We start from the raw sequence: 27696 nt of genomic DNA, 5'->3' as shown, positions 1-27696 counted from the left end.
CGGGCAGGGCGGCTCCGGGCCGGCGGGGCGCGCGGCGGGAGAGGGCGGCCGCGGCCCGGGGACCTGCTCCCCGCTCCCTGCCCGGCGCGCCCGCGCGGGGGCGGCCCTGACTCACCGGCCCGCGGCCCCGCCCCGCGCCCCGCGCCCCGCGCCCCGCGCACCTGGCGGCCCCGCCCCGCGCCCCAGCCCGGCCGCCGCGCGCTCCGTGGGGCCCGCGCTCCGGCCGCGCCGCGGGGCTGGGGGGGTGGGGGTGACGCCGAGCTGGCCCCGCGGGCTCGGACACGCCCCCCCCTTCAAAGAGGTCCCGTGGGAGGGAACAAAGAGAAAGTGAAACTAGGCGAGGGCCGCGGTGTCTGGCTCTCAGCCCGGCCGCGCTCTCCTCGGAGGGTACGAGGGTGCCCGCGCCCCCGCCCCCCGCGCCCCCCCGCGCCCCCGGTGCCCGCCCCCCCGCGCCCCCCCGAGCCCCAGCGCCCCCCCGCGCCCCCCAGCCCCCGCGCCCCCTCCCGGGCGTCACCCGGAGAGGTTAGGGCCCCACCTCCGAGGCCCCGGGGGCTCCCACGGAGGGCACAGACGGGCTTCAGGAGGGAAGGTCCGCAGGGAGGCGTCCCCGGGCTCAGGGCTCAGAGCCACCTGCGGGCTGCGCGGGCCGTGGAGCCGAGGTCGGGGGCTCACACACCCGCGCACGCGCACAGCCCACCGCGCCCGCAGACGAGGGTCCCCGGGCCCCCCCCACCGATCCCACGCGAGCACGCAGCCGCCTAGTTGCCAAGTTCGAGGGACACGAGACATTTCCACATGCGCCGTGGGCAGTTTACCTGTCACCACCCTGCCACGTGACTGGCAGAGGTTTTATTCTTTGCACTTTGCAGTTGGAGAAACAGGCTCGCCCAGGGGACGTCACTGCTCCCAGGCTGAAGGCTCTGGGGGGGGGGCAGGGGGGCCACGTCTCCACGCCCAGCACCTCTGCTGAGTCCACAGGCCTGGGTCCTGGGCTCGTGCTCCGGGTCAGACACTGGGGCCAGGGTAGGGGATGCGACCCGGAGGGGGAGGTGGCGCAAAGGCCGGTGACCAAGGAGCAAGCAGTGGAGCTTGGGCATGTCTCCCCGTCACCACCGCCAGGGCCATCACCACATGGGCGGGAGCCCCCCCTCTCCTGTCCCCAGCTCCCTGCACAGCCCAGGCTGGGGCAGATCCGTCCCTATACACTTCACCCTCCCCCCAGTGCCCTCTCCCCATCCAGCAAAGGTGGGTCACTGGGTCCCGCATCAAAGGGGACTGGTGAGGTGAGGGTGACAAGGACAAGAAGCTGTGATTCCCACTTGCACTGTGCCCAGAAAGGGAACTTCCTGTCCTGAAAAGAAATCAGGTGAGCCGTCCCCGGGAGCCAGGTGGCCTGGGTGCCCTGACTGGGACATCTGGCTTTATGATGGGAAACACTGGGTACCGCAGATCGTGGCCTAAGCGAGAGGGAGACAGGTTTCCCAGGGATGACCCTGCGATCCCGGTGACTTGAGAGGGGCCGCTGGGAGCCAGGCCTCACCCAGCGAGGGATTAGTGGGTGCGAGCAGTGCAGCCGTCCAAGGAGTCGGGGTCCTCGAGCCCCTCTCCGCACCCCCCCGTGGCTCCCTCCAGAGGCGAGGAGGCTGCCCCAGTGCCAGGCGGGCCCAGAGCCCAGCTCCGCCGTGTGCCGACGCACAACCCAGAGCGCAGGACGGGGCCTCAGTGTCCTCGGCTGTAGAGCGGGAAGGAAGATGAACCGGCCCCTCCCGGAGCGTAGCAGGGACAGGCGAGCTAGCACACGGCGGGAGGGGAGCCCCCAACACGTCCCGCGTGGCTCTCCCGCCGGGCCCGTGGCCGCCCTGTTGCCGCTCCGTGATTCTCAGAGGCGCTCGCCTCCAGTCCAGACCGGCCTCTCCCCAGGAATGACAAAATGGCTCTGAGGAAGCTTCCAGGCATGCTCCCGTGACTTTCCAAGCTTCCAGACACACGCCCTGTCCGGGAGCCATGCCTGGTAGGGTTCTGTGTCCCACAGGTGTGTGCAGGGCACGGACCGAGAATGGGGGCCTCTCCCCACCTGCCCAGCTGGCAGGAGCTGGCAGTGACCCACGGGGGGAAAGCCAGATGACCATGTGCCCTCCGTGGGACACCCAGGACACAGTGGGAGTTTCCGCCCCGGCAGGATACCCATCCCAGGACCCAGTGGGCACTTCTACACCGGCAGGTTGACACCTGCTCTGGGAGGGTGCCCCATGTGGGCTGATGTGAGCCACCTGCAGCTTTCACAATCTGGGGCTCCTCGGGGTCTGAGAGAAGTGCTGAGTACTGAGTGGCCGTGAGCAGCAGGCTCTGCCCCAGCCCCTGGCAAGCAGAGCCCAAGGGGTGGGGGCCTCCGGAGAGCTCTGGGTTCTGGGGACAGAGCGGCGGGGGGCAGGGGCGGGACCCGAGACGCAGCCTCCTCCCTCCTGGCCTCCGCCAGGCTTCCGTCCAACTGTCCCACCCCGCCGGCAGCCACCCCCTGACTGTCAAGCCCCGAGCCCCCTTCCTCCCCCACACACCCCACTCATGGGGCCTTCATCAGGGTGTGGGGCAAAGGCTCCTTGGGACCAGCCATGCTCATGCGGTGCTCCCTGGTTGTGCAAGGCCCAGGCACACCCGTGTCTGGGCGAGAATCTGGAAGGCTGCCAGCCAAGGTGCCAGCCTGGGCCTGGGAACCGGGCTGAGAAGCCTGGGGGTGCGGGCGGAGCCACCCCCAGCCCGGCCCACCTGGAGAGGTCCCAGCTGCTCGGTGGATGCCAAGGGCGAGCTCTTGGGGGTCATGCTTTCGCCCAGCATCTACAGGGCACGTGCCCTCAGGCTGGGCCCGGCTCCCCGGAGCCTGCAACCCAGGAGCCAGACGGACAGAGGGACACACGGATGGGAATCCTCCTGTGGGCAGTCAGAGGTTCGAGGTAGTGGAGAACCGGGACGGGGGTACTCCCCAGCCCCACACCCCCTCCCTGCCCCCACACTCTCATGCTCAGCAAGGAGGGCTCAAGGGTCCTCAGCCTCTGGCCGGGCCAGGCCCGGAGTCACAAGGCGGTGGCAGGCCTGAGCCCGGGGGTGCCCTCGCCTCACTGGGCTGCTTATAGCTGGGACAGAGCACCGGACGGGGTCCAGACAGCTGACTCAGCCCCAGCCAGGCCTCTGACAAGGCTCAGGGCTGTCCCCCGCCTCGAGAGCCACCCCGACCAGGGCCACCACAGGTCACCCCCTCACGCCTCCCCAAGCAGGGCTATGGGCATGGGGCCAAACTGAACCCCACGCGCCGCTCGGACAGCAACTGGGACGGACCCAGAGGACTAGCGAGAGGGGACGGTCCCGTCAGCACAAGGGGAGTCCGGGCAGAGGCTGCCCCGAGGAGGGGCCTTCAAGCTTCGAGAATGAGAAGGATCGGAGCAAAGGAGATGCGACAGGGGTTGTCTGGAGCGGGGAGCGGGAGAGGGCCGGCCCGGCTCACACACCTCCGTCCTGCTGCCCACCCCCCAGACGACCTCCCGGGGTGCCCTGTGACCCAGAGCCTGGGCGCGACTCCCCACACACATACCCACGGTCCCGGGACCCAGAAGCACCCGCTGGAGCTGGGCTTGGGGACCGGGGGAGGGGGCCCCGGAGAGACTTTATTGCCACTCCACCCCACAAAGACTGTCTTGGAGATGGGATGGGACACAGTCACGGCAGTGGGGGCACATCTCAGGCAGAGTCACCGGCTGGGGCGCCCGAGATCCCCTCCAGCAGGTCGCAACCGGAAGTCGTGGCTTACACCGCAGCAGGACAGCTTCAGGTCAGTCAGACACCAGGCAGGACTTCCTGAAAACGGGAGGTCTCCTGAGACCTCTCTCCCGAGGCCCAGGTAGCGAATGGGGCAAGGGCAGACAGACAAGCCCGGGCACCTCCCCGCGGGGGCCCAGCCTTCTGCAGGGAGGGACCCGAGGACCTGAGCAAATCGAGCCAGACTCGGGAGTCTTCTGGAGGCCCCGGGGGATGGCCTGGCCCACCTACCCTGGGAGGCAGGGGGAGCGCCTGGCCCGGGGAGAGGGGCGGGGGGGCAGGACGCCGCAGAGGGATCTGAGGTCCCCTCGGGGCTCAAGGAACTTCTTGGCTGGGGCCCTCCAGGGCTGTGGGAGGGTGCGTCACAGAGTGGCCTGACCGGACAGCATGCAGGAGGCGTGCATTGACCCTTCCTCCGGGAAGCCCTTCCTGACTGCTCCCTCGGGCATTTTCAACTGGCCCAACGGGGGGAGCTCCGCAGGCCTGACCCGCTCTGACCCGTCAGGCCTCCGGCTGCAGCCCCAGGACTGGCCCTTACACGCAGGCCCTAAGCCAGGGTCCGGCCTCAGGGGGAAGCCCCAGTCCCTCGCGGGGCAGAGGAAACTCACAGGTGCCCCACCCTGGACGTGCTGCAGAAAGGTCACCACTTCCAGGTTCCCGGCCGCCTCTGCCTGTGGGAGGGAGCCTGTGACCAGCAGCAGGGCCCCTGACCCCCCCCCCCCCCCGCCCTGCCTCCCGCCCACCAGGATGCCTCCCCACAGCTCTGCCCGTGGGAACGGAGAGCAGGAATCTGGGCACTGAGGGGTAGGGGTGGAGGAGGGAGAGCGGGTGGAAGTGTCGGGAGGCCTTCCTGGAGGAGGTGGCCTAGGAGAGGGCAGCACAGACACTCACAACAAGCAGGGCACTGCGCCCGTCGTAGCCCGGCCGCCCCAGGTCAGCCCCCGCCTGCCACCAAGACCGAAGGCCTTCAAGGTCGGCCCTGGCCGCCAGCCTGGGAGGGCAGAGCAGGGGGGCGGTCAGGGCCCCAGGCGCTTCCACCAAGCCAGCCCCGGCCCCAGCATGGGGGCCCCCAGCGGCGCCCCACGGCGGCAGGGTGGGAGCGCGGGACTCCCGGGGCCAGCCAGTGGCCTGGAGTCTGGGTTCACCCAGCGGGGGTGACGGTGACTCAGGTCAAGGGCACAGGCATGCACGCACTCACACAAGCATGCACACGCGTGCGCACATGCACACACACCCCACAAGGAGCGCCACGGGCCAGTTTCATATTTCACAACACAGCCGTCCTCCGGCGGGGTCGGCAGAGGCAGGAGGGAAGTGTGCGACAGCCCCGTGGCTCACACAGACGCAGGAGACGGGGCCTGGGCTCAGCAGGGGCGTGGGGGACCCCGGAGCCCACCTGCGCCGGCGGAGGAGGAGGAGGAGGACGAGGAGGAGAGGCCCTCACCAGGTCCTCCTCGCCCCCCGCCCCTCTCCAAGGAGCCCGCTCCCCACCCAGGGCCTGGGCAGGGAAGGGACCACCGGCTGTGCCGACCAGGGCAGGGGACCCTGGTGCGGGGGGTGGGGGGCTGTCCCCCCAAAGGGGCGCCAGTGACTCCCTCCCGGTCAGGAAACAGCAGCAGCCCCCAGAGCGGCGCTGAGTTATTTCTAGGGTGAATCATGCTGGATGGCACCGCCAGCCCCTCCCAGACCTGTCGCCAGCCTCCCACACCAGCTCCCACACGCTCGCCTCTCGGCGGGGCCCCCAGATCCAGCCAGGCGGCCCAGGTTGGACGCGCCCTCCCCCAGGCAGAGCCCTGGACGTCGTGGGCCTGGCTACCACCGCCCCCCTCTGCCTGTTTCCTGCCTGGCCTCGCAACCCTGAACCAAGTCCCAGGGAGTCCCCTCAGAGCCAAGGTCAGTGGCTGTGAGTGGCCCCCTCCCCGGCTAGGCCCTGGCCCCTCCCCTGCTAGCTAAGCCCTGGCCCCCTCCCCTGCTAGGCTCTGCACCCCTCCCCCCCACTAGGCCCTGGCCCCTCCCGTGCTAGGCCCTGGCACCCCCCGGCTAGGCCCTGGCACTTCATCATGTCCAGGAGCCCACCTTCCCCTGCCACCTGGGATGGGTGGGGGCTGGGTTGGCCAGCAGGGTTTGTCCCCCGAGAGGCCTGAGGCAGGGGCCAGTGGGGGGCTCTCCACCCCACCCCACATGTAGGACTGGGACCCCCAGGGTCGGCTGAGGCTGGCACCGAGGCACGGGGCCGGGGGAGACCGAGGCCGGGGCCGAGGAGGCCGGAGCTTCCAGGCCCTCTTCCCGTGAGCGCACAGTTCAGCCCGCCTCGCTCCCAGCTGGCCAGCCCGACAGCCACGGCCGTGACCCGCTCCCCACACTTCGGGGGGCCTCCCGGGGCTGCAGAGCGAGGCTGCCTCCAGCCCCCCCGGCCCGGCTACCACCACCCCCGGCCTCGCCGCCTGGACAAGCCTCTCCTGACCTCCGCGCCTGTCTGCGCTCCGCACCTCGGCCCTCGGCCCTGGGGCTGCTGACAGGTGGCCCCGAGCGCACCGCAGCACGGCGGGGGGGGGGGGGGGGGGGTGCCAGGGGTGGACGAAGACCCTGCGCTCTGCGGCCCCCCGCCTGTCCCCCCGCCCACCGCCAACACCCTCACGGAGACCTCCAGGGCCCCCCACTCCCCTGCCCCTGTCTCCCCGGGCCTGCTTGTGTCACCCGGGGCACCTGTGAGGCCAGAGGCCCGCCAGCAACGGGCTGTGGGGTGCCGGGGCAGGACCGCCGCTGACCGTGGTCAGTTTAGCCCATGACAGGGGCCAGGCCCACTCCGGTGAGGCCCATACCGGGGAGGGCAGACGCAGGAGGCCTGTCACCTCGCCTGAACAGGGTCAACCCCCGCATCCACCCCAACCTCCAGCGGCCAGGCTGGCACGGGGTGGGGTCTCCTCCCCGGAAGCCCCCCGCCCGGCTGGCTGTCCCTTCCTGGAGCCCCGTGCCTGCCTCCCGGAAGCACGGGTACACCTGCAGCCCTCACCTGCACAGCTCCGTCCCCGCGTCTTCCAGCTCCCGGGGGGACAGGCAGGCCCCAGCTGCCCGCAGCAGCCCAATGACACCCCAATGCCTGCCACGAGAGAGTGTGCTGACCGCCCGCCCCGGCAGCGGCTGCCCCATCACGCCCCCAACTCCAGCCCCCGGCCCGGGCCAGTGCCGTGCCCCTCCACGCGTGCAAGGACCTTCGGGGGGGCCGGGCCGGAGGCACCCCAGCGCTTGCCCCATGCTGGGGAGTCAGCCCCGGCCGAGCAGCTTCTCCGCCCACACCACGAGGCCTCTGCCATGGTCTCCCCCAGCCCCCATCCTAAGGGCCCAAGCACGCCCACGGGCCCCTGGGGGCAGCCTGGCCCCAGTGCACACACCAACCAGGGTTGGGCCTGGGGAAACTGAGTCAGCTGGGCCTGCACTCTGCCCTTGGAGGCGAGGTGGGGACGAGACACTGGTGGATAAACGCAAACAGTAGGATTCCAGAGTAGGGCCCTGACGTCTGGGTTTCCAGAGGCTGACTGGCCGAGGCCAAGCCTGGAGCCACCCCCTGGGCGTGCGTGGGATGGGGCCGAGGGTGGCGGCTGGGTCGGGGTGGGGGCTTGTGCAGCGGGGGCCGGGGTGGGCAAGGAGAGGGAACAGAATGTGCAGAGGCAGACTCACGCATGACTGCCAACCGGGTCCCTTCCCCCGCAGTGTCCTTGTACCATAAATTGCACGGTCACCCACTTTTAGGAAGGCTGGAGAGGAGGGGGCCCTCCCAGGCCTGCCCTCCCCACCCCGAGAGCCCTCTAGGGCACAACAGGTCCAGGCCCAGGACTGAGGCCTGGAGAGCGAGGCTGGGAGACCGGTTTGGGGGGGGCTGCTGGGGGGGTGGGGTCAGGCATGAGGAGGCGGGACCGGACGGTGAGCTCATCACCATCCACCCACGACCAAGGACTCAGCCTGGAATCGCAGCCAGATCGCTACAGCCCCTCACCCCATCCTGGGAACCGCCTGGCCCCATGCACGGGTGTGTGTGTGTGTGTGTGTGTGTGTGTGTGTGTGTGTGAGACATGCCCCCCCTCCCCCGAGGCTCACACACTCTCAGCCTCTCTCCGTGGGACTCGCAAGCACTTGCTGGCAGGCCGAGTGCCCCTGGGGAGAGGACCCCGAGGAGAGGCCAGGGGTCTGGGGACTGCGCGGATCCTAAATAAGCCGACAAAGGATTCAACACAGGAGCTGTGACTCCTTCCCGCCCCCCGACACAGCACGGGCTCTCACACCGAGGTTCACGTGTGTACACATGCACACGCACGCACACACGCCAGGCCAGGACCGTGCCTTTAAAAAGCCAGGGTATAGGGGGATCCCCGTGTAGCTCAGCGGTTTAGCACCTGCCTTCGGCCCAGGGCATGATCCCGGGGTCCTGGGATCGAGTCCCACAACAAGTTCCCCTCAGGGAGCCTGCTTCTCTCTCTGCCTGTGTCTCTGTCTCTCATGAATAAATAAATAATGTCAGGGGGGCCAGCTTGAGGGACGTCCCCCCACCCGCCGTGCTGGCTGAGCCTGCCCCCGAGGGCACCGGTGCCCATCCCAGCCTAACACCTGGCACAGCGTAGCCTGCTTCACACCTATCACGTGCAGGTGCTTGGACAGGGGCTTCTCCCCTTTCCCCGCCCTCTGGCCTCGCAGGTGTGTGTAGATGACTTGGGGAACACGCACTCGACCCCTTGTGCTTCGTGTTTTTCTTTTCTAAAACTCTGTACCAGGGTCTTGCTGGACCAGCCTGGCCGAGCTGAGGGGTCGCCTCCTCCAGGAAGCCCTCCCTGAGTGGTGGGTGGGGCTCTCGGAAGCACATGTCCGCTGTGTCACCTGGCGGCCCCCTCTAAGGCGGCTCCACCCTGGCCCCCCACATGGTGCCCCGGCCCGCACGCCCAGGTACCTGCCCTTCACGGCCAGCAGCAGCGGGCTGAGTCCGTCCTCATCTCGGGTGTCCACAGGCACCCCTCTCTGCAGCAGCATGGTGACCGCCCCGGCCTGGCCTCGCCGGGCGGCCGCGTGCAGAGGAGTCTGACCGTTGAAGTTCTCTAGGCTCAGATCGCTGCCCTGGGGTGACGCAAAGGCATGCCACCTGCCGAGGGGGGCTGGGCGGGGTCAGGGCGGCCGTGGGGGGACAGGGAGGGTCGGGTCAGGGTGCACCCGGGAGCGGGGCCTGGCACAGCCCGGCCGTCCTGCGCCCCCGGGACTGGCGTGGCTGGGACCGGCCCCCGAGGGGCGCGGGGGCCTCACCAGCTCCACGAGCGCCTGCAGCGCCTCCAGGTTGCCAGCGTGGGCCGCGGCACAGGCCAGACCAGGCAGCAGAGCGTCCCGCACGGCGTCGGCCTCCTGCGGGGAGCACAACGGGGCCTTCAGCACCTGCCCCGGGGGACACGAGGCCACCATCCGGCTCCGTCCTTCCCAGCTGTGTGCCCGAGGCAGGCCACCCACTCTCTGAGACCACCATTAGGGACGGAGAGACAATCACAGCAGGCACCCAGGGCGGGGGAGCGTGGGACGGGGTGCTCAGTCCCCCCACCTGGAAAGAAGGGCACGACACCCCAGAGCTCCTACGGGCTGCCCGCCCCATGCCGGGAATGCTCTGGGGCGTCTGAGAGCTCCCCTGAGGCCAGAGGGCCGGGAATCCCAGCGGAGTCCCCGGGGGCAGCCCCACGCGTGGCCCAGCCCTCGCTCAGCCCAGCAGCCCGGCCTGGCCGACACAGTCGCCCTAGCAATGGGCTGCACACATCCCCGTCCCCATCTGACCGCGGCCTGTCCCCCCGGCAAGTGGCCGTGAACAGGACTGCAGCTGTCTGTGCTGGGCAGGTGGGAACGGCCACGCGGCGTGGCGTGACCCCGGGCGGCACCCGGCTGCAGTGCCAGGCCCGGACGCCTCACCCTGAAGCAGCGCCCTGGCCGGGAAGGTGAAGGGGGCGTCCCAAGGCCAGGCTGCACCCGCAGGTGCGGGAAGACCCTGCAGGCGGCTCCCTCCCCTTCCAGCACCCAGGACCCAGGCAAGTGAGGCCCGGCCACGCGTGATGGCCCACCGGGGGTGGGGCCACATTTTGCCCGCGTCCACATGCTGCAAAGACTCCGCTAACCCGTCCGGGCCCCTCCCACGTGCTGCTCCCGCCTGAATCCCCGCAGACCCGCAGACAGACCCTCCACGGGCCACACCACGCTTTTCTGCTCGCGCTGGAATGACACTGGTGAGGGCTGGTGCCTGGCACGTCCAGCCGGGACCCCAGCACCCCCACTGGGCAGTACCTGGCTCAGAGCGAGGAGCTGGGCAACCCCCCGGCCCAGCGTGCTGCAGCTCAGGGAGGGCCGGCGCTCGTGGCCCGTGGGCAGCGTCATCTCCCCCCGCAGGTCCCGGGCCAGCAGCTGCGGGAGGAGAGCGCGGGTCAGGAGTGCTCTGCGGCCCCGGAGCCCAGACCAAGCTGGCAGCCGGGCACCCAGGGCATGCGGGGAGGGCCGCCCCGGGCCCGAAACTCCCGACCCTCCGGCCCGAGCCTAACCCCAGCCCGGTCCATCCCACTAGCCTCGGTCTCCCAAGGGTCCTGTGGCCTCTGCCAGGCTGGCGGCGTCTGAGGGCCCCCGGGGAAGGGTGGGGGCTGAGGGGATATCCTGGGAGCAGCCTGAGGAGCCGCAGCCTGAGCCGGACCAAGGCTCCCCGAGAGGGGGGAAGAACAGGTAGTCTGGGCTTGGGGCTCGCAAGGGGTGGAGGGGGCCCCCGAGGAGGCCCTGCATCCCTGCCCCCCTTCCAGACCAGGCACGCACGCCGCTGCCCACCGTCTGCCCGAGTCGCACCCCTGCAATGCCCTGGAGCCCTCGCACTCGTGTCCCCACGCCCACAGCCCAGCAGCGTGCACCTCCTTCCTGCCGTCCAGGCTCAGCCCCGGCTGGCCCAGCACATAGGACAGCTTGGCCAGCGCCGCCTCCGACGTCATGTCGAAGCCTGAGATGATGCCGGCGCCTGCCATGGCCTGTGGGCAAAGGGGTGCGAGCCGGAAATGGGTGCAGGGTCTCGGGGCCCATGCCCTCGCCACCCCGGGCCCCGGCTCCCCGCCCCCACCATGCCGGCCGCGTAGTCGGAGGTCACGGCGCCCTGGAGGCAGTGAGTGCAGTTGAGGATGATGAGGCCTCGCCGCGCCGCCGCCTGGAGCTCCCCCAGCAGCTCGGGCTGCGTGGGCCCGTTCCCCGAGCCGAACGTCTCCATGACCACGCCCTTCATGGGGGGCTGCAGGAAGGCCCGGACCTGGGGTGCGACAGGATGCGGACGCCCGGGCCTCTCGCCCCCGCAGCGGAGCCCACGGGCTTGTCTGGCACCTGCCCGTGGCCGAGGCTGCTCCCAGGGCCCTGAGCAGGCCCCACGGAGGGCCATGCGGGTCGCCCCCCGCCTCGACCCCCCAAGGGACGCCGGGTCCCCTCTGAAGGGTCTAGGCCGTGGTGTGTGCTGACCACAGAACGCCCCCCACCCCCGCACGTCTGTCCCCAGGGCCCTGTGATGGCATCAGGCACCGGTTCACACGCTGACCCAGGGCTCTGGGGCAGCGCATGCCGAGTCCCGCAGGCTGGTGACAGGTGCCGGCCAGGCCCCCCTGTGTGTGTGGACATGCCTGTGAAGCCACATCTGTCCACACGGAGGAGGGGCCAGGGTGCTTGGCAGGTCACAGCACTTGAGCAAGTGTCCTCTGAGCTGTGGTGCCTGCAGCCCCACCTCCCCGCAGACTGGCGGTGCCTCTGAGACCAGCACCAGCACCTCCACGCTTGACCCCAGGGTGCCCAGAGGTGCTTTGAGCTCAGACACCCTCTACATAACGGCCACGTGGCCTCTGAGCCCAGTTCACACGGCGGCCAGAGTCGGGCAGCCCGTGGCTCCGGGGTCGCTGGCAGGGAGCAAGCAGGGGACGACCAGGGCAGCCCCATCGGCCACCGAGGAAGCCTGGACCAGGTGCCGTGAGTCCACAGGCATCTGCAGGGTCAAGCCCACGGGGCAAGTAAGGGAAGACTGGGCCCCGAAACCCAAGCTGGGGAGGCGGGGGAGGAGGTGGAGGTCCCAGGGACGCCTCAGCCCCTGAATGGCTCAGCCTTGGCCGTGGAGGCTGAGGAGCTTCACGCAGTTGCTGCCCCCTGCGTGCCTGTGGTGGGTGACGGGACGGGGTGGGAGGGCAGGCGCCAGGGAGCCACGGGGGCGTGGGCGGGTGCCTACCAGGGCGGCGGGGATCCCGGGGTAGAGGCGCAGCAGGCCCACGTCCCGCTCCATGCTGCTGTGCACGACCAGCCGGTCCTTGCCTCGGGCCTTCCGCACCAGCTCCCGGTTGACTGTGAGGGCAGAGCCGCGCGGGGTCCTGCGTCCCGGGACGGGTCCGACCGTCCAGCCTCGCCGGCCCCTGACCCGGCCCCGCCCCCCCACCGCCCACGGCCCAGCAAGTAAAGCAGGGAACGAGCAAATGAAGAAATGAGCGAGTCTTCCGGACCCCTCAGCTTTGGGGAAAGAAAGCCTCCATCTGATTGACCCCAGTCTCGGGGGCCCCCCCAGCCCCGTGGAAAGTGGAGAGGCAGATATCGGGGTCAGTGCCCCTCAAACTCGCCGCAAGGAGGAGCATCCCTGGCCGGGCTCCCCGCGGGCCGGGGGTCACTGTTCCGCCAGGACCGAGCCGCGGAGGCGCCCCCTTCGTGCATCCCACTCGGGGGGTGGGGTGGGCAGCAGACCCCGCCTGCGAGCCCCTCAGGAGCCCGGCTCACCGCCCCCGCTGTCCATCCTGGGCACAAGCCCGTGCCGCTCGGGGCGGAGGCCGGGTGACGATGGCCTCAGGGGACACTGTTAAAGCCTGTCCGAGGGGGCAGGGGCCGCGTCCAGCACAGGGCCCCGCAGCGGGGCCGGACCACAGTGCCGGGGAGGGGTCTCGGGGAGCCTCCCAGGGCGCCTCCCTACCCCCACGGGGGTGTCAGCCTGCGCGCCTCCTGCTGCGGCCACCAGGGCAGCTCGCGTGTGACAACAAAGCAGGGACCATTCCAGACCCAGGCTGCCCCCTCGCGCCGTATCCCGGGGGCGCAGGGGGCCGGGCAGCAGGAGGGGCCCCGCAGCGACCGTCAGCAGGGAGAGGCGGCCTGTAATTTAGGGCCGTGGGACCCATCTGGGCGAGCAGATAAGGCGGCGGCGGGGTGGGGGCGCTGCCACCCGCAGGAGTTATGGCCACAGAGGGGGCTTATGGAGACAAAGCGAGCCCACGTCCCCGAGAGCCGTGGAACCCCAAGTCCCTCCCCCGGGGGAGCCGAGGCAGGAAGGAGGGTGGTAGCAGCATAGCGTGGGGTGCAGACCACCCCCCACACTCTGTAGGTGGTGACCGAGCCCCCTCCGTGTCCCCACAGCCCATGGGGCAGGCCCAGCACCATCACACGCCCCTGGACCCCCCACCAAGCCCTGTCTACACTGGCCTCACGGAGGGAAGGAAAATGCAAGGGAGAGTCCTGGCTGGGCTGCGCTGGCGGCGTCTCCTCCACCCCCTGCAGCGGGAGAGTGGGGGTCGCCCCTGCCAGCCCCGAGGTCCCCTGAGCCCCCCCTCGCCCCTCCCCGGTGGTGCCACCAGCCCTGCGCTGGGCAGAGCCTGTGTTTCTCAACACCAGGTGCCAGAGGGCCCTGGGGCCTGACCACCACCCTGGGGCAGCGGGGCCGAAGGTTCTCACACCCCGCACGGGCACCCTGGCCCGCGAGCAGCGATCGCAGGGGGCCGTGGGCCTGGGGCTCAGCCCTGCGCCCACCCAGCTGCGGGGGGCCCAGCCTGCCTCAGCGTGCCCTGGGCCCTGCGGCCTGCCCGGGCTTGGTACGGCACAGACAGCCCTGCCACCCCGGTGAGCCGCTCCGCGCCTGCCAGCGGGGTGCGTCCCCGGAAGCTCGGCTCCCGAGCCCCAGATGAGGTGTGACTCAGTCCCCACGGGGGAGCCGGGCCTGCAGCGCGGCCGCCCACTGCCTCGTGCCCACCCCTTCCTTCCTCCGCGGCTGGCATCAGGGCAGGAGGGGCCGAGCACCCCCACTGCCCCCCAACACCAGCAAGGAAGCCCATCTGTCCGCGGGGCAGCACATGGGCCATCTCCTCTGGGAGCCCCCCCCTCCGACTGCTCTGGCCCTCAGCAAGCAGGTGGACCACCCCCCCGCCCCTAGAGCCTTCCCATCCACCTGGGGGCTCTGTTGTAGGACCCCTGGAGGGCCCTCACAGATGGGGTGAGTGCGGGGAAGGGGTACAGGATAAGGCCACCAGAATGGGAGTCTGGGCCCAGGCTGAGCCGACACCTCGCTGTGGGCCCCTGTGCCTCACCTGCCCACCCTCTGGCCTCCTGCTGCCCTGGCCGGCTGCGGCCTCACAACTGCCCAGCGAGGAGCCGGGTCCTGCGCATCACCATGCTGGGACTCCCACGTCTGTGTGTCCCGCGGGGACCCCAAAGGCACTGGGGGCTTTTGGAGTTTCGTGACCAGCCTGCCCGTCCCAGGAAAGGGCCTGCTTCATCATCTCTCCACGGACGGCCAGCAGCACCGGCCAGAGCGCCTCCCCGCTCTTGTCCCCATCACCAGCCTTCCCGGAGAGGCTCCTGCCCTGCGGCCCCTGCCCGGCCTGGGCCTGGCGCTCCTGACCCCGTCTGTGCGGGAGCCTAGGAAGTCAAGGCCCTGGGACCCACGGCCCCTCCTCCCGGGGTCTTGATCTGTTCCTCCTCATGGGGACATGGGGGCTGCCGCATGGAGACCCCCAAGGGCTCTTCTCGTGCCAGTCTGCTGGAACTGCCCCACAGGCCGGCCCCCAGCCAGGCCTAAGCCCAAGCTGCGCAGTCCAACCAGAAGGGCCACCTCAGCCCTGCAGGTGCTGGGCTCCCGAGTCCTGCCGAGGCAGCCCCGCCTCTCCACGCTGAGCCCACCTGCAGCAGGGCTTCGAAGCCCGAGAGCCCCCAGAGCAAGGCTGGTCCTGCCCGGCCCCGCAGCCCCCACCCCCCACAGGGTCTCGGGACAGGATCCCGCAGCTGCGGGGTGGGGACAGATGCCCAGGCCGGCATAAGGCCCAGGACCTCCCCGCTCAGTCAGGGAGTGACACGGGGCAGACTTGGGGGCTGCTCTTAGGCGCCAGGGAGTGGGAGTGGAGGGCCGGCCAAGCCCACCGTGGACCCACCCAGGGCAGGGCCAGGAGATCACCGGGACACGGCAGGGGGGTGGACACCCTGGGTGGAGAGAGGGCAGCCCTGGAGTGACTCCCCCCGGGGCACTGAGCTCCGGGCCAGCAGCCCTGGCTGAGACCAAGGTCCGAGGCAGCCCTACACGCAGGCCCAGGGGAGGGAGGGACGGGGCTCCCGGGGGCTCCCGGGGGCTCCCCAGGGGCTGGGCTGGGACGAACAGGACTCCCAGGAAGTCCCAGGGAGGAGGTCACGACACAGGACCCACATCCCGGGGTGGGGGGGCAAGGTGTGTGGCAGGGTCACAGACGGTCACTGAGAGGAATTCCTGGGCTCGGGGTCACATGGAGGGCAGGTCCCCCAAACCTGCTCCTCCCCCAGGTCATCCCCGGGCTGTGAGCCGGGGCTACCCGCTGGGACCTCCAGCTGCGGGGCTCCCGGCAGGCCACCCCCTCTGGGCAGCCTGACTTCGCAGCCCAGGGCAGAGTAGAGCGTCGTGCTCCCTCCCATTCAGGGGGTGCCCCTCCACCCCAGACATCTCCCGCCCCGGCTCCTCGCCCCACTTACTTAGGACGTCAGTGCCCACAACAGCCAGAGGGGGCAGGTTGGGGGAGCAGAAGGCCGCGAACCTGCGCGAGTCCACCTTTGTCACTCGGTTGCCCCGAAACAGCTGATTCTGGAAGAACAGACAGACCTGCGGGGGGGGGGGGGGGGGGGGGGGAGCAGAGGCTCAGCGCGGGGAGCCCCTGTGCCCTGCGGTGAACAGCCTGCAGATATCCCGGATGGGCCTGCGGGAGCGGGGCGGGGGTTGGCCTCACGAGGGCCCGCACCCCTCCGCTCCCGGCCCCCGCTGCCCCCACCCCTGCTTCTCCGGGAGCTCCTGGTGAGCTCAGCCCGAGGTGCAGAGAGACCCCTCCCCATAGCGCTGTGGTCCCAGCAGGCCCTGCTCCGGAGCCCGGGGGTGGGGGTCCTGGTTCTGTCCCCCCACTCTGAGCAGCCCCAGAGCTGTTCTCCCGGGAAGGGGCGGGGCACCCGGCAGCGAGATGATGAGCCGCACTTCAGTGAAGCCCCCTCCCCGGGGCTGGGGCCCACCTCCCAGCACTGGGTGCCCTGCAATGCAAGGGGTCTTGTAAGGTGTCCCTGCGCCCCCACATGAAGGGGGAAAACCAGCTCCGCAGATACACCCCGAACAATCTGCCTGTACAGAGACTCACCTGTACACACGCATTTAACGTGAACGTGACCTGGGGGGCCTGGGGGGCCTGAGTTGGGGAAGTGTCTGCCTTGGTTGGGCTCAGGTCGTGATCCTGGGGGTGCTGGGATGGAGCCCCACATCGCAGGGGGGGGCCCTGCTCAGCGGGAAGTCTGCGCCTCCCTCTGCCCCTCCCCCTCCCCCTATTCGTGCTTTCTCTCAGAATAAATATATAAAATCTTTTTTTAAAAAAAACCTCCTAACAGCAGCATTTCTGGGAAGTAAAATGTGGGTGGCTTTGTTTCCTTCTGCTTTATTTTCTGAATTTTTCTATGGTGACAGCATGTGTCATTTGTAAGACAAAAGGCAGATCTTTGAAACCCTGGGGACTCTTCCTCGGCCTGTCCCACCCGACAGTCAACCAGACCCCCCAACGCCCACGCCAGGGAGCGGGGGTACCTCGGGGATCACGTACTGGCCGGCCATGAGCAGGGCCCCCAGCAGGTTCTCTCGGCCATCGTTCCACAGGGCATGGATGGGCACCTGGGGGGGGGGGGCAGGGAGGGTCTGAGGTTCACGTGGCCCCGGAGGGACAGAGACAGGGCAGCTGGACTAGGCTGAGCGCGGGCCATGGACCCGCCCCGGGATGCCAGAGCTGGTGCCGGCAGCACCCAGGGTAGTGACCAGCCTGGCGGCCAACCCACGTGGAACAGGCGCTGCCTCGTGGAGCCGCAGGGCTGAGCAAGAGGCCTGGGGTCTGGCCCGGGTCCCGCATACCGCTGACTCCCCCTGCGGCCTGGGGAGGGCAGGCCCTCATGCCCACCAGCCAGCCTGGGCCATTACCTGGGCGCCAGTGAGGACGACGGTTTTCTGCAGGTTCTCCAGCACGAAGGAGAGCACGGAGGCCGCGAAGGCCATGGTGTCAGTGCCGTGGATGACCACGAACCCGTGGTACTGCTCATAGTGTCTCTGAGGGGGGCAGCAAGCTTAGGCAGGCCTCCTCTGGGGGATGGGCCTCTTCCTGGGGACGGGCAGCTAGCTGGTCCCCTCCAGGGAAAGGAAGGAAAGGGTCCCAGATGCCCAGGAAGGGAGTCGGGGGGGGGGGGGGGCTCTGGTGGGATCCTGGTCACTGCTGGAAAGCAAGCCCCCGCCTGGAGACCCATTCCTCCGCGCCCTCCCCACACGCAGGACAGCTTCCTTTCCTGACTGCGTGAGAGGCGTGGGCCTGGGGCGGGTGGCGTCTCTGGACACTCTCCTAGGACAGGAAGGTGTGCTCTAGACTTCTGGGCGGCATCTCCTCCAGCTGACGCCCCGTCAGGGCTCGCAAGGACACTGGTCAGTGGAGGACCACACCGGAACTCAGCTCAGGGCTCCTGGAGAGCCCCTGGCTGTGTGGCCACTGGCTCGAGGGCAGGTGCTGCAGGGCTGAGTGAGCCTGAGAGCCCATGGTCCAGCGGGAGGGCCAGCCGTGGACCCGGATGGGCGCAGGGCGTAGCCGGGGCTGGGAGCTGCCAGGGCACCTGGGAGGCTGGCTGGAACGGGGCCTGGCAGGACGCTGGTGTGCAAACATGGGGCAGAGTCCTTCCAGGTACAGCAAAGTCTAGGAGGTGCTCCCAGGCACTGGCCACCTCTGCAAGGACATCCCGCCGAGGCTGGGCCTCAGGGGCAGAATTCTGGGAACCTAAGGGGTCAGGCCCCCCTGAGGGGTGCACCCTCCACGCCCACTGAAAGACCAAACCAGGCTGGCCCTGGAACTAGGTTGCAGCCGAGCGGCGGGCTGGGGCACCCTCTGCTGGCCACCCGGGGCACTGCCGCAGGCCGCTCGCCAGGGAGTCTGCCGTGGCTGGACACTGGGGCAGGACAGCAGCGCCCGGAGCTCGGCAAAGCGGTCAGGCCCCAGCCAGAGGATGCTGCTGGCCACAGACCAGGGAGACTGCCCCGGACTATGGCCACAGACATGCCCACTGTCGGCTAGTCCCGTTCAGGAACATCAGGACCAGACCCACAGGCCAGGGCCACACGCTATCCTGCTCACAGTGCAAGGGGATGTGCCCAGGAAGCCGCTCTCCCCACTAGGGCAGAAGAACACAAGCGTGTGGCTGGGGCTCGGCTGCAGGGGAGGGGAACTTGGGTGATGAGCCACCGAGGCTCCCTATGAGGGGAGCATTTGGGCTGGAGAAGTGGGGGAATAGGGGAGGGAGAGGGTGAGAGGACGTGGTCAGGTAACAGGCCCAGGCTCGTGCAGGAAGGGGGCTGGAGATGATGAGGTTGGGCGAACAGAGAGGAAGGTGACGGAGGGGCGCTCTCCAGCAGGTAAGGGGGCCACACCGGGGGCCGGAAACCAGGAGACCTGCACGGGGTTCTGTGCCCGAGCCTTTTACGGACTCCAAATCCACGAAGTCCCCCCTTCAGGGTGGACCAGGCACGAAGCTTGCCGACCTTGGGGAAGTGGCGAGCATCCCAGCCCAGGAGGCTACCGGGACAGCTGTCCAGGACATTTCCTCACCAGGAAAGTGGACACGGCCCTTCCTGCCCGCTCTCTGCTCGCGGAGGGAAAGAGCCTCAGGAGCCTCGCAGCTGAGATGTGACCGAGGACCCAGCACTTTCCTGAAGCTGCCATTCTCGGACTTTCCCAAGTCTCAGGCCAGGCGGGCAGGTCCCACCCCGACAGAAGCGGTGAGAGCTTCTGCAGCATTGGCCAGGGGGGGCCCCCCCTCAGCCCCGCCCACACCCAGCCCTGCCCCGGCCCGGCCCAGTCCGCACCCTCAGCTACCTCGATGGTCTGGGCAATCTGAACCCACTCGGTGATGGTCATGTCACTGGAGTCAAAGAGGGGCTGGCACTCGAGCACCGTGTAGATGACTCTCTGGTCAGGGCTGGCCGGCCTGCGGGAGGCAGAACAAGGGCTGCCCCCACCTCCCTGGCCCCCACCATTTGCCCCGCACCCAGCCAGCCCGTGCACCCCGGCACCTCCCAGTGGGCTCGGCAGCACCCCAAGTACTGCGCCCAGCCTCCCTTCCACCCGGAGTCCCCAGGAACACGGACCTTAGTCCTCAGGAGGTTTAAGGACCGGCCGGGACAGGCTCCTAACAGTATGTCACCTTTCCAGAACCAACTTTGAGGGTGTGGCTGGGCCTGGCCCCAGCTGGGCCAGGAGACGACCCCGGAAGGAGAGCCTCCGGCAGGAGGGAGACCCCTCTCAGCCTGACAGCCGTGAAGGGCACCGGGCGGCCTTGGCCGGGAGCTCAGTAACAGAGGGGCCTTCACACTAGGGGCCAGCCCCTGCCTCTCTCCACGGGCTTGTGTCCCCACGTGGCAGGGGCCAGGACCTGGAGACGCCCCCAGGTGGTAGGCGGACCCTCAAGGTGATGGGAGTCCAAGGCTCACTTGAAAGGGGAGCATAAGGGGACATCAGTGACCACAGCCTGCTCCATGGGCCCTGCGGGCACCATCCCATCTCAGGATGGCTCTACCCCTACGACAGCCAGTGGTCACCCCTGCCTGGGACCCCAAGGAGCCCACACTCACGGCAGCACCAGGGTGTCCTCAGGGAGGCCACAGGCCCGGGCGTGCTCTTCATCATGGAACATGGGCAGTGTCCTCAAGACAGCGGCCAGGCCCCTCCCGGGGACGAGCACTGTAGGCAGAATCCGGGTTGGGGGGAGTGTGGGGTCAGGGGCCAGCAGCCACCGCTAATGCCTGTGACCACTGGCTCCTCCTCCTCCTCAGGACATTTTCCCAACATGCTGGGGGCCAGGCCCGGGCAGGGGTCAGAATCCCAGGCCACTCCACCCCGAGCCTGCCCCAGCGCACCCCGTCTCCGGGGAGCCCACACTCAGCCGAGCTTCAGGGCCAGGCCCTCTCCCCCCTTCTCTCACAATGCAGCCCAGCGCACCCCCGCTTCCTCCCCACTTCCCAGAATGCCCACACTAACTGCTGCCTGCAGACGTACTGCTGGCTCTGCCTGCAAGTCCTTGGCCCCTCGCCCTTAAGCCCAGCAGGTGCTTCACCCCAGCTCAGGTCACACCTCCAGGAAGCCCTCCTTGACCTGCAGGCCCTGGTGCCCTTCCCACGTACCCCCCACCTGCCCTCGCTCCCTCGCTGGGCGGCATGCGACCCCTCAACAACCCAGCCCAGGCCCTCTGCCCGCAGCCTCCATGTCCCGCAAACATGCCTCTAAGGCCCTGGGCAGAAATGATGTTGTGTTTTAAGAAAACCCTAAAAGGTCACTGGTGTGTTTCCTAGAAACAACCCCTGGGCAAAGGCTCCGAGGCATCAGGGTCCTGGCCTTTTGTCCCACCCTGCCCCTACCAGCACCATGACCTTGGACAGGGCAGCGAACTTCTCTGGGCGTCTGCCACGTGCCTGGCTGTGCACAGTGACGAGGACAACAGGGTCCCCCTCGGCGAGAAACAGCCCGAATCAAGCAAGACCTCCCAGAGCAGGGTCAGTGGCCGCTGGTCGCCCCGGGCCTCAGCTGTCCCCCCACTGCTGCTCAGCTGGTGAGCACAGGACCCCCTCCTCATCACGCGCGCCCCGAGGGCCCAGGTGTCAGCAGGGCTGGGACCCCACAGGCGGGGCGGGGTGGGGGGGAGAGTCTGCGTCTGGGCTGGCTCGGGCAGTGGCGGGATTCAGCTCCAGGCGGGTAGGACGGCGGCTCGCTGCCCCCGGCACAGGGATGGGGCTCGGCTTCCGGCCCCCCACCCCCCCGCCCCCTGTCTCACGCGTTCATCTCTCCAACTCGGCCTCTGCCTCGTGTCCTCCCTTCAGGGAGCCGGAAGCGTGGTCGCCTCCCCGACAGGACACCCTCCTAGGCCACATGAGCGCCTGTGTCCCCAGCAGGCTTGGGGCCAGGCTCCCCACCCCGAGGACACTTGGGGAGAGCGGCTGGGCATCGGGCCCTCCGCAGCCCACCCTGCAGCTCCCGGCCGCCCCCAGAGCCGAGCGGATGGGCGTAAGGGGCTCCCGCGGCGCTTAACCCGTTACCCCAGCAGCACACCCCGCCTGTGGGCAGAAGCCCGCCGACTCCAGGGTCAGCAGGACTGCTCACGCTGCCCCCCAAAGCCCCCTCCATAGTCCACCTGCTCAATCCCAGGCCCCAGCTCCCGCCAGCCCCCCCGCCGGCACAGGCGCACTGGCCCCTCGCGTGTCCGTGGGTGTCTGGTGCCATCTCCGCAGCCGGACAGGGAACCCAAGGGGGGCACACTGAACGACTGCCCCCGTGCGCACGCGCCCCAGCAGGAGCTCCGCATGCGACTGCTGCAGGACGAAACGTCACGCCCGCGGGGCTCAGTAGACACGGGACATGGGTGCAGGACCGCCACCAGCCTGGCCCCCCCAGACACCCGAACCTGAGCACGACATGTGTCCGCCTCCACAGAGGTCCGGACCCGCCTGCCCTGCCAGCAGCGAGGACAGAACTTCGGATCCCGGGCACCAAGGAAGGCCGCCAGCCCCCCAGGCCCCAGCCCGGCGGCCAAGCTCCCCCACCCCACCCGCAGCAGGCTGAAAAGCAGCCCCCAAAGATGTCCACGTCCTGATGCCCAGGACCTGCGTGCGGCCTGAATGCAGAGCCTTCACGGATGTGATGCAGGTAAGAGTCTGGACGTGGACAGGACCCTGGATTTTGCGGGTGGGCCCTAAGTGTCCTTCTAAGCGGGAGCCGAGGGACACTGGATACACGGAGGGGGCGGCCACATAAGGACAGGGCAGAGAGAGGCATGAAGACGCCGGCCGGGAAGGCTGCAGTGATTCGGCCACAGCCGAGGGCCCAGGAAGGACGGAGGGGCCCTCGCCCCCCCATGTCAGACCCTGCCTACAGCACAGGGGGCCACCCTCTCAGTCACTTGCTGGAGCAAACCCAGGACACTCACACGGCCACTTCCAGCGCCTTGGGGTGGACGGTGCGGGGGTGTCTCTGCAAACTGGGGTCCGTGTACGGGGCAGGTGAGGTGGGGACACACTTGCTCTGGGTTTCCTGGGACAAGTGCGCGTGGGGTCACCTCCCCCTGCAGCCGGGCTGTTCCTAGCCGACGGTGGGGCAGCGGTTGCCAGGGACGTCCTGCTGCGGCCAGGTGGGAAGGGGCAGGGCCGCAGGGCCCGCAAGGGCAGGACTCCGCTGCGCCCCCAGGGAGCACGTGGGCAGCAGAGGCGAAAGGGGCCCAAGTAAAGGCCGCTCTCCTATCCCGTTCTCTCTGTGCGAAATCCCGCCCGGCACTGGCCTACCAAAGGGCTTGGGAAAACGTGCAGCCAAAAACCCAGTGGGGGAGCAGCTAGGAGAGAGTGTCAGGACATTAAGGAACAACACATTTTTCTGGGTTTTGTGATATTCTTGGCTTTTTAAAGCTGGTGATTTGGGCAGCCCCGGTGGCTCAGCGGTTTAGCACCGCCTTCAGCCCAGGGCGTGATCCTGGAGACCCGGGATCGAGTCACAAGTTGGCTCCCGGCATGGAGCCTGCTTCTCCCTCTGCCTGTGTCTCTGCCTTTCTCTCTGTGTCTCTCATGAATAAATACATTAAAACTCTTTTTTAAAAAAATTAAAATAAAACTGGTGATTTGTTGTGATTTCCTTAATCGTTCCAAGTAAATATCCACTTTCACAGTGAACTCTGATTTTGTGACTTGTATTGTTGTTCTCAACAAGCCTCTGCCCCCCAGGCCCCTCTAAAACCAGAATCTGTCCCGCCTGGTCTCGTCCTGGGCCACACTGACAGGCTGCCAGTCCCCCGCAGAGGCTCAGCTCCTGCCAAGCCTCTCGTCTGTAAGGGACAGGCTGCCCCCAGGACTGCAGGTCCCCCTAGAACTGCCTGCTTAGGCTATAAAAATGTGATCTTGTGAGCATGTGAAAGGAGACCCAGGCCGAGGGCTCCGAGGACTGCGGTGACCAAGAGGCTGTGGACATCAGCCCTCCCGACAAGGCTTGGCTGTAGGACGACCTGCAACCCCCTCCCCACTGCACCCCAGGCTGTCCTGGCACCTTCAGATCCCGGCCCCAAAGCTCTGCTCATCCTGCTATGTCTGCAAGCTCCTGCGAGGGGCAGGGGGCAGGGGGCAAGCAGGCAGGGTCACGCAGGCCTCTGATGCGGCTCGGCCTCGGGCTCGGTGTTAGCTCTTGACTTTGCTTTCGTGATGCCCCTTGACCTGTGACACCTCTGCTGAGCTCAGAGGGGATGGGGTCAAGGGGTGTCCCTCGCTTCCACGGCCCCTGCCCTCGGCTTGCCGTCCTGACCTTTGGCAGGGTTTGGACACGCGGCGCCGTGTGCCCTGTGGGCCACTGTTTACCAGCAGGCGCACAGACGCCAACAGTGACGATCCAAACAGCTCTGCTGTGGCTGGCCTGTGGCCCTCGCCGCCCCTCGCCGCCCCTCGCCGCCCTCACCGGGCTGGAGCCCCGTCAGCAGTGCCAGGCGGGTTAATCATTGATGCTGGCCCCGATCGGAATTCCCGGGACAGGCCTGGAGTCCCGAGTTCAACAAGCCGAGTGGGGCTCGGAGAGGGCAGGGCCGTGCCCGAGGCCCTCAGAGCGCGGCCTCCTGCCCCTGGCCTGGCGCCCCCATCCATCTGCATCTTGCTCTTGCCCTGGCCTGGGCTGCTGACCTGAACCCTGGATACCTTTTCACTCTGTACTCTACATGTTTTTTGCCCAAAATGCCAGTAGGAGATGTGCGTCCTCAAGAACACTGAGAGCTAGTCACGGACTAGAGCAGGCCCGAGGACCCTGCCTGGTCTCAAGGGCCAGGGGCTCGGGGGTTGCACGACCCTAGAGGGACAGCAGGGATCAGATCCCAGGCCTCTTCCTCCTTTGTCCTCTGGGGCTTAAGCCTCGGGCTCCCTGGAGCCTTCCTGATGAGGAAGGATTGGCAGCTGCCACGGGGACAGAGGACGCAGGTCACACAAAGGCAAAGCCCTCTGCAAGGAGCCAGGACATGTGCTGTGGCTCCCAGCAGACAAGGCGCCCCTGCCCCGGGGCAGGAGCCCCCTGCCCCCCAGTCAACATCTCAGAAGACCAGCTTCCCTGCTGGCTAGGGCAGGCTGGCTCCTCTGAGCTGGCTTCCGAGCACAAGAAGGTACCTGCCGACCTCACCTTCCGCAGGCCAGAAGGCCACAGTGCCAGAGCAGGCTGAGGGATTCTGGAAGATTCCTTCCCATCTGGAAGCCGACCCCACACTCTTTCTTGAGTCAAGGTCTCTAGCTGACCTTTTGAACTTGTGACTTTGCAGCGTCTTTGAGAGAAGCAGCACCCGTGGGAGTGAGCCCAGGGCTGCCCTGGAGAACCAGGGCAGGGAGGCACGATGCCGTGCAGGTGGGACAGGGTCGGAGTCCACCTGTCCCTGCAGCCCAGACCCCTGGGAGCTAGCGTTGAGCTCAACAGAATCGCAGCTGACCACGTGCCAAGCCTGGAGGAGCAGTGTCCGGGGTGGGCTCAGGGCAGCTCCCCCTCCCGGGCCCTCCCTCTCTCCCTCACCTGGGTCCAAGCCTCGTATCCTCAAGGGAAGCCTGGAGCCACACGCAGGGTCCTGCCCGCACAGCCGCCCGCAGCCCTGGGCCTCCTCAGCAGACCTCAAATACACGCCGCTGGTGCTTTAACATCAGCCCTTCTCGGGCCGTGGGGGCTGAGGGACCACAGCAGCATGCTGCAGGTGCGGTGTCACCCGGGGGGCCCTGTAGGCTGCACAAGTTCAGCCACGAACTAAGCAGGTCGGGAGCACAGCAGCAGAGGGCAGGCCCCAGGCAGCCCAGCGGGGAGCCACGGGGGGGGGGGGGGGCGAACACCACGACCTCCGGCCCGAGCCCCTCCAGGACAGGGCTTACGCAGGCCTGAGTCCTGGGGCCCACACGCAGTGGCCCTCGAAAGATGTCACAGATGGAACAGCAGGGGCAGGTGAAGGCAAAGCAGCTGTCGGAGCGACGGACGAGGCGCCAGTGGTGTCTGAGCAGCTGCTTCGACGAGGCTGGGGGCTGCCCAGGCCCGCCTGGGGTAGGGGGCATCCCGCACCGCACAGAACCAGGAGGAGCCTTTGGGGACGGCGCACGCTGCTGCGTCGCCACCCCCCCCCCCCCAGCCCCGGGGGCCCTGCCTGCAGGTGCAGCTGGCCCCGGCCGCGAGCTCCAGCCCGGCCGCGAGCTCCGGCCCGCAGCAGCCACCTCCACGGGGGCAGAGCCACGTCCTGCACCTGAGCCACCGTGGGGGAGGGGTGGGCTCGGCGGGGAGGCCGGGACGGGGCAGGGGTGGGACAGAAGCCGGGGGCCTCCGGGGGCGCGGTGGCAGCTACGGCGCCGCGGAGGGGGGCGGGGCCGGCCTGGGGAGGGTCCGGGCCAGGGAGGGCCCCGCCCCCGCCCCCTCCTCACCCCCGCCCCCTCCCCCTCGGGGTCCACACTCACCGCCCTGCTCGCTCCGCATGCCGATAGTCCCGCCGGTGTAGACGGCCAGGAGCCGCCGCTCGGGCCCCAGCGCGCGCGCCATCAGACCCTGCGCCGAACGACCGAGGGGACCGAGGGGAAGTGGGGGCGTCCGCGGGCCGGGGGCCGGGGCCGTGCTGGGGGCGGGCGGCCGCGGAGGGCGAGGTGCGCCCGGGGGGCGGGGCCTCGGAGGGGCGGGGCCTCGGAGGGGCGGGGCCTGCGCGGCCCGGGGCTGTCGGACACCGACCTGTGCGGTGGCCCCGGGGCTTGGGTGGCTGTGGCACGTGACGCAAAAGCCTCGGGCCTTACGGTTGACCCGAAGGCCCCCGAACGCAGAGTGGGGGCCGCCCGCCCCTCCGGGCAGCGCCCACCACACCCTGGGCGCGCTCCTTGGGGGGGGGGGGGCCGGCGGGAGGTGCAGGGAGGGGACCCCTCCGGGCTAGAGCCCTCCCCCTCCCCCCACCTGGAGGGCAGGGCGGGCTGGGCGGGCTTATCTCCGAGGGATTCACCCAGGCCAGCCGCGGGGCTGCTGGGGACCACGCCCGGCTTGCAAGGGTGGGGGAGGCCCATTGTCTCCGGAGAGCCCGGCCCGCCGGAGTTTGGCTCCAGGGAAGCTACTCCGGTAACTGCCAACAATGCGAGAGTAATTCCCGTCTAAGCACCAGCAGTGGATTCTCTGCAGCCGCCCCCCCCCGCCCCTCCGCCCCGAGGCTGCCCTCTGCCACCAAGGCTCAGGGTTTCCTGAGCCTGTGTGTCCACGGACACCAGTCACACGGGGTTAGGATTCCCCGAAGGTCCTCATTTTAACCTGAACCCCCCCTTTTTTATTATATTTTATTGATTTATTCATGAGACACAGAGAGAGAGGCAGAGACAGGCAGAGGGAGAGGCCGGCTACCTGCAGGGGCCCCAGGGTCACGCCCTGAGCCGAAGGCAGAGCCACCCAGGCGTCCCAACCTCATCCCCTCTTTACAGGCTTGTCTCCAAATACACGGGGGTCAGGGCTCACCCTGTGAATTGGGAGGGACACAGTCCCCCCCCCCCCAGAATACCTGGCTTCCCTCCATTTTCTTGCTCCAGTCACTGCTCTGGTTCTGCCAATGTGCCCCTGGGCAGCTCCCGGTCCTGACACCTGCCTGCTCCCCCACCCCCCCACCAGGGTGAGGGAGTTCCTCTGCCTGCAGGAGGCATCATCACCCTTTGGGGACACCATCCCTCAACCCACCCAGCAGCACCCTGGAAGTCCTGGGAAATAGGCGTCTGGGGCCCGGGCAGGCCTTCTCTGGTGCTCTCCCACGGGTGGCCTGTCTCCCAGGCTGTGGGGCCGCACCAGGATCCTGCCTCCAGACCGCGCGAGAGCCAGGGGTGGCCTCAGCCGTCCGCAGGTGCCGGCCAGTCCTCAGGCGCTGGCTGCTCTGCTGTGCTTGCAGTTCCGCTGCAGCTACCTTCGTCTACACAGTTCTATGACCTTTTAAATAAATGAGAGAGAGTGTGCACGAGGTGGGGGAGGGGCAGAGGCAGAGAGAGACTCTCAGGCCACTCCCGAGTGATCATGACCTGAGCAGATATCAGGAGGTGGATGCTCAACGGACCGAGTCCCCCAGGCGCCCCGTTAATCCTTGTGACGCGCAAGGGCCCGCTGTGCCTCTCCAGGCACTGGGCACTTGGCCCTGGCCCTCCTTACTTTCCAGTGCAGGGGCAGCAGTAGACACCCACCTCCCACGCACCTGGTGGTGACAAGTGCTGTGGGGAAAATAAGGAAATGCAGTGAGAGAAGGTTCTGTTCCTGACGGGGTGGCAGGGGATAGTCTCTCTGAAGAGCTGACCTCAGTGTAGTCTGCACAGCGAGAGAGGACTCCTGAGCACGTGGGGCAAAGGGGCAGGCCCCAGGGCCCCGGGCAGGAGGGAGCTTGGGGAGTCTGCACAACCCTCAGGAGGTCAAGGGAGGGCCCCCTCAGGGAGGGGACACTAGCGAGGTGGCTTCGAGGTAAGGACTCTGGATTGAAACCCAGACGCGACCATCACCCGCACTCCAGGATTGCACTGGTTTGCCTTAAACTCTGCTGTGTGGAGACAGGCAGAGAGGTCAGAAGGGCCATTAGGAA

General features: G+C 68.5%; 1 protein-coding gene across 3 annotated transcripts; it reads right to left on the bottom strand.

The window, feature by feature from the left end:
• Positions 1–3623: 3623 nt before the first annotated feature.
• On the bottom strand, positions 3624–25761 carry ASPG (asparaginase). Of its 3 annotated transcripts, none has more exons than XM_072762405.1 (16): positions 25574–25761; positions 19721–19829; positions 18966–19077; positions 17036–17161; positions 16652–16735; positions 15568–15694; positions 12053–12165; positions 10916–11098; positions 10713–10826; positions 10108–10224; positions 9094–9189; positions 8747–8910; positions 6821–6907; positions 4699–4798; positions 4416–4478; positions 3624–3846 (listed from the first exon to the last, which is right to left on the bottom strand). In XM_072762405.1, the coding sequence occupies exons 1-16, from the start codon at positions 25653–25655 to the stop codon at positions 3826–3828; spliced, it is 1698 nt and encodes a 565-aa protein (XP_072618506.1). In that variant the 5' UTR covers positions 25656–25761; the 3' UTR covers positions 3624–3825. The 3 variants fall into 3 exon arrangements, with proteins under 3 accessions (XP_072618506.1, XP_072618509.1, XP_072618510.1); XM_072762408.1 differs by having other exon boundaries at positions 10916–11080; XM_072762409.1 differs by lacking the exon at positions 25574–25761 and adding an exon at positions 24657–25324.
• Between the last annotated feature and the right edge of the window lie 1935 nt (positions 25762–27696).

This window comes from Vulpes vulpes, chromosome 6, assembly GCF_048418805.1.
Source record: "Vulpes vulpes isolate BD-2025 chromosome 6, VulVul3, whole genome shotgun sequence".
Lineage (NCBI taxonomy): Eukaryota > Metazoa > Chordata > Mammalia > Carnivora > Canidae > Vulpes > Vulpes vulpes.
This window is presented reverse-complemented; position numbering and strand designations above follow the sequence as displayed.